An 11189-nucleotide genomic window follows, 5' to 3' on the forward strand; every position below is an offset into this window, starting at 1 on the left:
AGTATGCCAGACAGTTGTACTGAAGAAAATATAACAATTATAGGTAAACTCTTCTCGACAATTTCAGCCATTTGTTTCTTAAAATTTAGCGGAGTAGGCTACTGTCCTGGCAGATTTTTTGGGTTTCAATGACATAAAAGTTCATATAATTTTATATTTTCATAAAGCTTATATTCTAAACTTCCCAATGAATTAACATTTGTTTACAAGACATTTATTTTGAAGAAGATTTTTAACTTTGTATTTGTATTTTGAAATAATTTCAACAAAATTTCCAACGTGAAAGGCTACTGTCCTGGCAGATTTTTTTACCTTTAAAAGATGAAAAAAATATTAAATTATAGATTTTTAGAATGAATATTTCATAATCTTTATAATCGTACAAAAATATTATGCCAGACAGTTGTTTTGGGAAAAATATTTCAATTATAAGTAAACTTTTCTCGGCAATTTCAGCCATTTGTTTTGGATAAAATTAAACTGTCCTGGCAGATTTTTTTTAACTTAGTTATTTTTTATTTTTATATTTTTTGCAAATAATATAAGTAAATACCATGTTCTTTATTATGCAATTTAAATTTTAACAATATGTTGAGTAAAACAAAAGTTACAGATAAAAACGTATCGGAAATAACTGTCCTGGTTTTATCTGTCTGGTTTTTAGACCTTCCCCGAGACCTCTACCCCACCTACCTCGAGTACATTCATAAAATTGAGAATGTAAACATGTTTACAATCAACACATGTGACAATCTGTCAATGGGAAAACCGATTTATATTTGTTTTCTAAACGGATGTATCGAAGTTCATAGGTATAAATACGCCGTAGAATAGATTAGTAATATATAATTTAGTAAGAAATTTCATGGTGAGTAGAGCCAAGGATTTGTATAGTTAGAGCCTACTATCAGTGAATTCAGTTTAAATTTTTTTTTTATTATGTTAACTGACTTATTGTGCTGCGTATTTCAAGACAAAACATAACATTGTATAGTATATGTTTTGTCTTGAAGTCGTGATTAAACTGTTATTTGTATACAAAAAACTTATAGATAATTAGTCCAAATATTTACTTAGACTTTCAAGCTATAGCTATAATTGAGTAATTTTGATCGAAATTGAAACTGGGTCAGTTCGCCCTGATTCACATTTGCCCTAGTACCTGTTGGCCCTGATACCTGTTCGCCCAGGGTCCATTCGCTCTGATTTTTTTTTCAAGCATTGTCTAGTTGCATAATGTTTAATTATTATTTGAACAGAAAATGTTACAGTTTGTTTAAAATTCACAGAATATTTGTATTGAGTAATTTTGATCGAACTGAAACTGGGTCTGTTAGCCCTAATTCACATTCGCCCTAGTACCTGTTTGCCCTGATACCTGTTCGCCCAGGGTCCATTCGCCCTGATTTTTTTCTTCAAGCGTTGTCTAGTTGCATAATGTTTAATAATAATTTGAACAGAAAATGTTAGAATTTGTTAATAATTCACGGAATATTTGTATTGCCGCAACCTATAACGAATTTATCCCAGATCTTAGTCTAAATCTGGCTATTTTTAGAGAAATTCGGCCACAAAGTTTCTTTTATTGAAATTTGGGATTTTGACATATTTTTAAGGGGGTGTAGGGTACTACTACATGTACCTTTGGTAGAACCCTACAGGAAGACAAATATAAGACATTTTTAATCTAAAGACAGAGAAAGTGAAATGGGTGGAATTTGGCCCTCAAAGTTGTGAGAGTTACATCATAGACAGTGTGACGTCAACGTGGGTCATTTGCATAGCTAGGTCAGTAGTCCCATTCATTGACAATGTGGCTGAATAGTGATGCATTTACTAAAATGAGTGCAAATAATCGACATAATAAGATAAAATCGTTAGTGGATTAAGAATCTAATTATATAGACATCATGGATAATCTACTGAATTCGATATTTTATAAGGAACAACCATGGAACTAAAGAAAACGTGCAAGAATTTCCCAGATGTAATGGGTAGCAACGTCCAGAGATTATGGCAGTCTGCACCGTTAGCCACTAGTCAGATGCCCCAGACTAGTAAAAATTGATTCGGACTAGTGAAAATTTTCAAAATTTTATATAGTCCTATAAGGACAAGTTTTGATATTTAGTGTCCCCACTAGTAGATGAAAAAGTTTTTGGCTCAGACTGATTATGGGTCAGGGGCTATGGGTTTTGTAATGATGTGCATTAACCAATCAAAATCCTAGAAATATACTAAGTAGGGGATAAATTATTATTTTCCCTTTGAAATGCATAGCAGAATACTGGAATACAATTGTACTTATCTTAATTGATATTTGTTAACAAAATAATTGTATTCAGTCAATTGCTCGCAGTCAATTTATGCAGTATAATTGAGACGTAGTCTCTGATTTAAATAAACTTGTAAATCCTTTTCAATTTCCAAGTCTGTTTTATTTTTTTCTACTGAAAAAAATTGCAATGTCTCAGACCTAGCAATGGTGACAAATATTTTCATATACATTTCAAATTTTATGTTAAGAAACATTACAATGTCAAGGTAATTTAGGCGCTTAACTGTTTGGAAAGATAACATTGATTTTAAGTGTTCTGCTCACCTGTGATTCAGATCACCCATTATGGCCAACTCGACACCATGCAAGCACCAGTATTCTATTAAGATTGAATACATGGAGATCAGTTTTTTATACGACCGCAAAAATTTAAATTTTTCGTCGTATATTGTTATCACGTTGGCGTTACGTCGTCGTCGTCCGAATACTTTTAGTTTTCGCACTCTAACTTTAGTAAAAGTGAATAGAAATCGATGAAATTTTGACACAAGGTTTATGACCACAAAGGGAAGGTTGGGATTGATTTTTGGGAGTTTTGGTTCCAACATTTTAGGAATTAGGGGCCAAAAAGGGCCCAAATAAGCATTTTCTTGGTTTTCGCACTATAACTTTAGTTTAAGTGATAGAAATCTATGAAATTTTGACACAAGGTTTATGACCACAAAAGAAAAGTTGGGAATGATTTTGGGAGTTTTGGTTCCAACAGTTTAGGAATTAGGGGCCAAAAAAGGGCCCAAATAAGCATTATTCTTGGTTTTCGCACAATAACTTTAGTATACATGTAAGTGAATAAATGGAATAGAAATCAGTGAAATTTAAACACAAGGTTTATGACCACAAAAGAAAGGTTGGGATTGAATTTGGGAGTTGAGGTCCCAACAGTTTAGGAATTAGGGGCCAAAAAGGGGCCCAAATAAGCATTATTCTTGGTTTTCGCACCATAACTTAAGTGTAAGTAAATAGAAATCTATGAAATTTAAACACAAGGTTTATGACCATAAAAGGAAGGGGTTTGATTTTGGGAGTTTTGGTCCCAACAGTTTAGGAATAAGGGGCCCAAAGGGTCCAAAATTGAACTTTGTTTGATTTCATCAAAAATGGAATAATTGGGGTTCTTTGATATGCTAAATCTAACTGTGTATGTAGATTCGTAATTTTTGGTCCCGTTTTCAAATTAGTCTACATTAAGGTCCAAAGGGTCCAAAATTAAACTTAGTTTGATTTTAACAAAAATTGAATCCTTTGGGTTCTTTAATATGTTGAATCTAAAAATGTACTTAGATTTTTGATTATTGGCCCAGTTTTCAAGTTGGTCCAAATCAGGGTCCAAAATTAAACTTTGTTTGATTTCATCAAAAATTGAATAATTGGGGTTCTTTGATATGCCAAATCTAACTGTGTATGTAGATTCTTAATTTTTGGTCCCGTTTTCAAATTGGTCTACATTAAAGTCCAAAGGGTCCAAAATTAAACTAAATTTGATTTTAACAAAAATTGAATTCTTGGGCTTTTTTGATATGCTGAATCTAAAAATGTACTTAGATTTTTGTTTATGGACCCAGTTTTCAAGTTGGTTCAAATCAGGATCCAAAATTATTATATTAAGTATTGTGCAATAGCAAGAAATTTTCAATTGCACAGTATTCAGCAATAGCAAGAAATCTTCAATTGCACAGTATTGTGCAATAGCAAGAAATTTTCAATTGCTCAGTATTGCGCAATAGCAAAAAATCTTCAATTGAATAGTATTGTGCAATAGCAAATATTTTCAATTGCACAGTATTGCGCAATAGCCAGAAATATCTAATTGCACAATATTGTGCAATAGCAAGAAATTTTCAATTGATTGGAGTTATCTTTTTTTGTCAAGAATAGTAGTTGAGTCAACTTAAATCATTGTTTTATACAATATACAATGTATATTCACTTTTACTACCAACTGATAAATTAAAGCAATCTTTACCATTCAGTGATAACAAGCACCTTTTGTTACATTTTAATATTTTATGATGTATTTAAATGAGTAGTTATTGTTGCAAACTCCATTAGATATTTGAATTGAGATCAGTTTTGGAAAAAGGGAAAGGGGGATGTGAAAAAAAAATGGTAGGGGGGGGGGTTGAATTTTTCTCATTTCAGATTTCATAAATAAAAAGAAAATTTCTTTAAACATTTTTTTGAGAGGATTAATATTCAACAGCATAGTGAATTGCTCAAAGGCAAAAAAAAAAAATTTAATTAAGTTCATTAGACCACATTCATTCTGTGTCAGAAACCTATGCTGTGTCAACTATTTAATCACAATCCAAATTTAGAGCTGTATCCAGCTTGAATGTTGTGTCCATACTTGCCCCAACCGTTCAGGGTTAAACCTCTGCGGTCGTATAAAGCTGCGCCCTGCGGAGCATCTGGTTTTATATTTAATTACAAAAAATGTACATAAAAAAATAAAATTATAGATATAAAATGTGCTTGATTTATAATCCTGCTTGTGTACTGTAGATCTATGAGAATTTCAAGATTTACTCAATTAACTTTTAAAAATAATGTTTCAAATAGTCTTCTAAGTCTAAAAAAAACTTTGATAGCTTTATTTCATGGTGTAGCATCACTATTCCTCATGGAAGAATACTTTAAAACCCATTCAAGGCGTATGATGCCTCAAGGCATCACCTGGGTACCATTGTATGATGCCTGAAAGCATCCCTCTGCTACGGCTGCGATATTCCTGAATGCATCATGGACAATGAAAAATATAGTCATCGACTTACAAATATATTCTGATTAGTTAACTGATAATATTTCAATTTATTTACAGGCAATTTATCAGATAGTTTAGATTGACCGATCTTATTGTTTACACACACAATGGCCATGATGGCTGACAGAAAATTTCTGTATGGACTTATTATAGAAGGAAAAGATACCACAGGTACAATATGTAATAATGGAAAGCTTAGCATTTCAAGACTCTTCCTGTGTCTAGATTGGCACATGTGAGGGGGGTAGGAGTGGTCGTTCCTTTCTCTAAAATCTGGGGCTCAAAAACATGAAATTCTGAGTTCCCGAAATTTAAAAAAAAATCCTGACATCCCAAAATTTGAGAAAAAAATAATCCTGGATGCCAAAAGGATCAATCCAGAAATCCTGAGCTTAAAAACACCTGATGCAGATGTCCCGAAAAAGGTCCTGCCCTGCTTACATGTAGGATACTCAAATTTGAACATTGACATCTGTATGATCAGAACTATTGAACAAAGTGTTAAGTTTAAACAAATACCTTACTTTTACTGACTGAATATCTCAGGCAAAAATTATTTATTAAGCCATTATAAAATTTTATCTGAGAAAAAAAAAAAGATTTGTATTTGTCTGAATTGTTTTAGCTAGGAATGTACTGATTGCTGCATCATCAATTGTCATGAATTGGGGACAAGAGAATTTTGAAAAAATGAATAGTAAATTCCACAATAAATCCCAAAATTTCCAAAGGTTGTCCTCTATTAAATAGTTAATCTAAACAACAAAATAAGCAACTTAACTTATAAGCATTTGCGTACAGTACACTCCTTAAATTTTGATACATGACTGTTTTATGTGGCCTTTGTAGATTAATTATAGGTGACACTATAATTATCATGATAATATTACAATATCAAATTTTCCCTTATTTCAGGAATCTGAGGATTACCATTTTTAAATACATATAGAAATGAATAATGCCTTGATAGTAAATAAATGAAAGGAACCTATAGAAACTCCATTTTTATTTAAATCAGCCAATGAGACAAACTTTTCAATTAAATTGCAGTGCCTCTGAAGGAATCTAAGGTCCATGTAACAGTCCAGGGACTTATAGCAAATGTAGATAGTCAACTCACCTATAGTAATGACACACACGAAGCCTTACAAACAAGCTTTATCTTCCCAATGGATGACATGTCAGCTGTTTACAAGTTTGAAGCTGATGTCAACAATAAACATATCATAGCAGAGTGTCAGGATAAACAAAAGGTAACGCACAGCAGAAAGTCGGGATAAACAAAAGGTAACACGCAACAGAAAGTCGGGGAAAAAAAACAAAAGAAAACATACATGTACATCAGAAAGTCAGAATAAACAAGATGGTAAAACACATCAGAAAGTCAGAATAAACAAGATGGGAAATTACATCAGAAAGTCAGAATAAACAAGATGGTAAAACACATCAGAAAGTCAGAATAAACAAGATGGTAAAACACATCAGAAAGTCAGTATAAACAAGATGGTAAAACACATCAGAAAGTCAGAATAAACAAGATGGTAAAACACATCAGAAAGTCAGAATAAACAAGATTGTAAAACACAACAGAAAGTCAGAATAAACAAGATGGTAAAACACATCAGAAAGTCAGTATAAACAAGATGGTAAAACACATCAGAAAGTCAGAATAAACAAGATTGTAAAACACAACAGAAAGTCAGAATAAACAAGATTGTAAAACACAACAGAAAGTCAGAATAAACAAGATTGTAAAACACAACAGAAAGTCAGAATAAACAAGATTGTAAAACACAACAGAAAGTTAGAATGAATAAAATGTAAAGCACAGCAGAATGTCAGGCATAACAAAAGGTAAAACACAGCAGAAGGGCGGGATAAACACAACAGAAAGTCAGGATAAATAAAAGGTATTACACAACAAATGTCAGGATAAACAAAAGGTAACACAAGAGAATGACTGTATAAACCAACAGTTACACACAGCAGAATGTTGAGTTAAACATAAGGCAATCAAGATGAGAATTGAACTAACCTGCAACTTATTAGTTCAAATCTTAAGAAAATTAGTAGAGGATGGTGTAATTTAAAGTTGGTTTTTATGGCCCTCGGCATATATTATATACCAATCAGAATATCTGAAATAGTGAATTTTGAACTGGAAGCTTTTTAATATTTTTCTGTTTCTGATTTACAGGCTAAAGAGACTTATAGTGAAGCAATATCAAGTGGCCACACGGCCATGTTGTTATCTGAAGATGATGCATCAGGTGATATATTTGAATGCAAACTTGGCAACTTGCCAGCAGGAGAGAAGGCACTATTGACCATTTCATATGTTGTAGAATTATCTGTAGAAACAGACGGGAAAGTGAGGTTTACATTACCCACAGTGCTGACTCCAAGATACTCTCCAGGTTAGAGATTTAAACTATGCGATTGTCAGGTATTGTCACATATTTCCACCCTAAAATAAGCTCAAATATTTCTCATACTGTTGGTATTTTCTAAACTGAAACACCAAAAGAGGTATAGTTTAGTTTGAATCAACCTAAAGTAAACTGATCTTATTTTAAATGAGAATGCAGAGATCGGTTTTAACTAGTATGATTGAATCAAAAATAATATATGCGCATGTATAGGGGCAAAACTTTATCAATGGTTTGTTGTTTAAACCATATTTCTCTGTAAACAGACCTTTGTGTCCATGCACGTAAAAAACTTCGATGTAGCATAAATTTGCGAAATCTTTGTCTTCTTTTCTTATGTTGATTTTTTTCTTCTCACTGAGAAACTGCAGTATTTCATCGTCCAACTGAATCTTTTCTTCAGGGTTTTTTCAAAATTGATAACTGCAATAAACCCAGTATCAAAGTTTAAACTTGTGATTCAATAAGAGAAACAATTATAACTTCATCCAATTGTTTTTTTCTAGTGTGTATCAGTGTATTAGCACATGAATTTACTTAATAAGTTCTATTTATATGCAATGTTTACAGTTTTGCGGATAAAAATGTCAGAATGATTGCGTTTTTTTATTGTAGTGTGAACGCACTGGTTCAGATTAGACGAACGATAGAGATTGTTTTGATTAGAGATAATATGAACGCTAACTGGTTTTATTTAGATCAATTCAAATTAGATCACTTATAAAAAAAATTCTAGGGTGAATGGGATCTTAGTTTATACCATATTATACCTGAAATATCAAAAAGTAATTACTAACCATTATCTTTATTTGCCATAAAAAAAAGTAAACCTTCATAGCAATTTATTTGAACTTAGAATTTATATAAATCCAGTTTCATAGTCCAAAATTTATATACGATCTGGGTAAACTTATCAATCCTTTAAATAAACTTATTCTGAAAGGTTACCTTTTCAGCACTGTAATTAAATAGAATAATAGAATGTTTTTATCGGTGTAAATCTCGACTTTTTTTATCAGTGAACTAAAACCATACTAAATATGACACATATGTACTTTATCGGTAGTACAGTACAATCTGTTGATACTTATTGTTTGGCATTGCACAAGGTCATGTTTTTCTCTGACTGTTATTGCGAACCTTTAAAATTCTATATATATATTATTTTTGTTTTATTATCTTAATTACAGTTGTTGGTCACTATGTAGAACCTGGAAGTGAGTCCAGTCCTGGTCAAGTGGACATTAGAACTCCATGTAGATTTACTTTTAGTGCTGCTGTGTCCGGTTGTTACAATATCAAGTCTGTTAGCAGTCCTAACGACAAACTTAATGTCAAGGTCAATGAAGATAAATCATCTGCATCGGTGAGCATAATTTTTGTCATTTTTATGCCCCATTTATGGCCATTATGTTTTCTTATTTGTGCATACTTTTCGTTCATCTGTTTGTCTGTTTGTTCGTCAGTTCGTCCGTCAGTCCGTCAGTCTTTTGACCATCCCGCTTCAGGTTAAAGTTTTTGATGGAGTTGAAGTCCAATCAACTTGAAACTTAGTATATATGTTCCTTATGATATGATCTTTCTAATTTTAATAAGAGTTTTTTTTCCCCATTTTCAATGTCTACTGAACATAGAAAATGATAATGCGGATGGGGCATCCGTGTACTACATGTACTAGGGACACTTTCTTGTTCTTTTATCAAACAAATTCGAAATTTGTGTATGGAAAGCTAATATATATAGGTTCACAAATTTAAATCATACATATACAATACATTATTATATTATTTATTGTTTAGATTGATTTGGCAGAGGAGTTCAAGTTTGACCATGATTTGAGTTTTGATATAATCTATGATAATATTAATGAACCAGAGATCATTTTAGAATTAGGAAATAAGGAAAAAGGTAAGTAATATTAAAACAGACTTGCACTGTGGATATGGTTAAGTTTTCTTTACAACTTGAATGATATTTTTGAAATAATTTAATTTTGGATGTAACGCGTCTTCTGATTGGCTGACGTTATTTTGTTATGAGCCCATCTAGACATAATGGTTTTCTATGGTTTAAAATGGAATTTAGAATTAAATTATAAGAAATGACTGTAATATTTGTTCTGTCTATTTGAAATAACATAAAAAATGTGGTGCACACTGTTAAATAACCCGCTACGCGCATTATTCAGTGTGCACCAAATTTGTTATTTTATTTCTTCATTATAAGACAGAGAAAATATTACAGTCATTCCTTAAATAAATCAAATCAAATTCAAATTATTTTATTGGTGTAAATTCCTATACAGAAATGATACCAGCCGATATTTACAAAATACAAATACAAATACAAAAATAAACAAACAAACAAACAAACAAACAAAAACATATTTTCTCAATGATAAGAGATACATATTTTATATTTACATTGCGTGGAGGTGTTATTCATACAATATTATTAATTGAAGCTATTACAATCAGCTTTAATACTATAAAAGCTATTAACAACATTATGTTTGCTTTAAATGAATGTTGAAATCATACGTATCGCTTATTCAAGCTACACACACAGTACTAATGTCCGTATCATTACTTTTCAAAATGAAACTAAATTTATCTGTTCACACATATTAACAAAAGATGGAACTATATCACTTAAGTTTCAAAAGAGTACATTTCTATTAAGTTCTAACGCTTTACATTGAATGAGGAAATGGAACTCATCTTCAATTCCATCCTTGCAAATTGGACAAATTCTCTGTTCTAAAGGTGTTCTAGTATATCTACCAACTTCTATTAGTTATTTGCTATTACTAATTCTGATTTTTACCATTTTAGAAATAACACTTTTGTTATGAAATATGAATGTTCTTTTGTATAACATTTCACTTAAAATCTTAAAAAAACATGTTATTTTTGTTGATTTTTGAATTTTAGGAACTATTTTTTTGGTAGTTTTCTTTATAAAAAAAACCCCAACAAAGGTTATGGTTTCAGTATCATACTGAGTGGAATGGTCTTATAATTTCTGTTTTCAGAACTTCTGGAATTATTTTTATTTAGGTTAATTGTGATTAATGTTGACGATATCAATATGAATGCTCTACACGTTAAATCAACAAAAATTAACCTTTGACCAACGAAATTTGATTCTTTTTACAGACGGCTTGCTGAAGGAAGATTTATTAATGTTGAACTTTTATCCTGATTTAAAACAAGGCGAAGATACTGAAGACAGCAAAAGGGAATTTATCTTTGTAATCGATAGATCAGGTATGTACATAGACAATTATGGAGTGTGATAAATAATAATGGGATTAATTTTACAGACTTGCAACAACATTATATATACATATATGGGTGATTGTTTTTTGACTTTTGGTGTTATAAGGACGCTTTTAAGCACCGCATTTAGGCTATTTGTTGCGGTCAATTTTTATTGGTGGAGGAAGCCAGAGTGCCCATAGATCACCACTGACCTCGATAGGAAAACTGACAATCCTAGTCAATTATAAGATTGGAGGCTAGTGCACCTGCACGAGCGGAGTCATATGTGTGTGTTTACAGTTTGGCTCTTAGAAATAATAAGGTTTGGGAAAGTTTTATTAAAGAAATTTTTATAAAAATGTTTAGGTCATCACTCAAAAATGACTGAAGTACACAGC

General features: G+C 31.5%; 1 protein-coding gene across 7 annotated transcripts in view; it reads left to right on the top strand.

Moving 5' to 3' along the window:
- The first annotated feature begins 661 nt into the window (after positions 1 to 661).
- The window catches only part of LOC139519395 (von Willebrand factor A domain-containing protein 5A-like), a 40714-nt gene continuing 30186 nt past the window's right edge, over positions 662 to 11189 (top strand). For 3 of the 7 annotated variants that reach the window (XM_071311441.1, XM_071311446.1, XM_071311444.1), the window contains exons 1-7: positions 670 to 868; positions 5157 to 5270; positions 6150 to 6352; positions 7297 to 7516; positions 8719 to 8894; positions 9328 to 9436; positions 10687 to 10797. In XM_071311441.1, coding sequence (XP_071167542.1) covers positions 5207 to 5270; positions 6150 to 6352; positions 7297 to 7516; positions 8719 to 8894; positions 9328 to 9436; positions 10687 to 10797 — 883 coding nt within the window. In that variant the 5' untranslated portion in view covers positions 670 to 868; positions 5157 to 5206. Of the gene's footprint in view, positions 869 to 5156; positions 5271 to 6149; positions 6353 to 7296; positions 7517 to 8718; positions 8895 to 9327; positions 9437 to 10686; positions 10798 to 11189 lie in introns of all 7 variants that reach the window. The other 4 variants (XM_071311443.1, XM_071311447.1, XM_071311445.1 and 1 more) reach the window with 3 other exon arrangements.

The sequence above is a fragment of the Mytilus edulis genome, chromosome 4 (assembly GCF_963676685.1).
Source record: "Mytilus edulis chromosome 4, xbMytEdul2.2, whole genome shotgun sequence".
Taxonomy (NCBI): domain Eukaryota; kingdom Metazoa; phylum Mollusca; class Bivalvia; order Mytilida; family Mytilidae; genus Mytilus; species Mytilus edulis.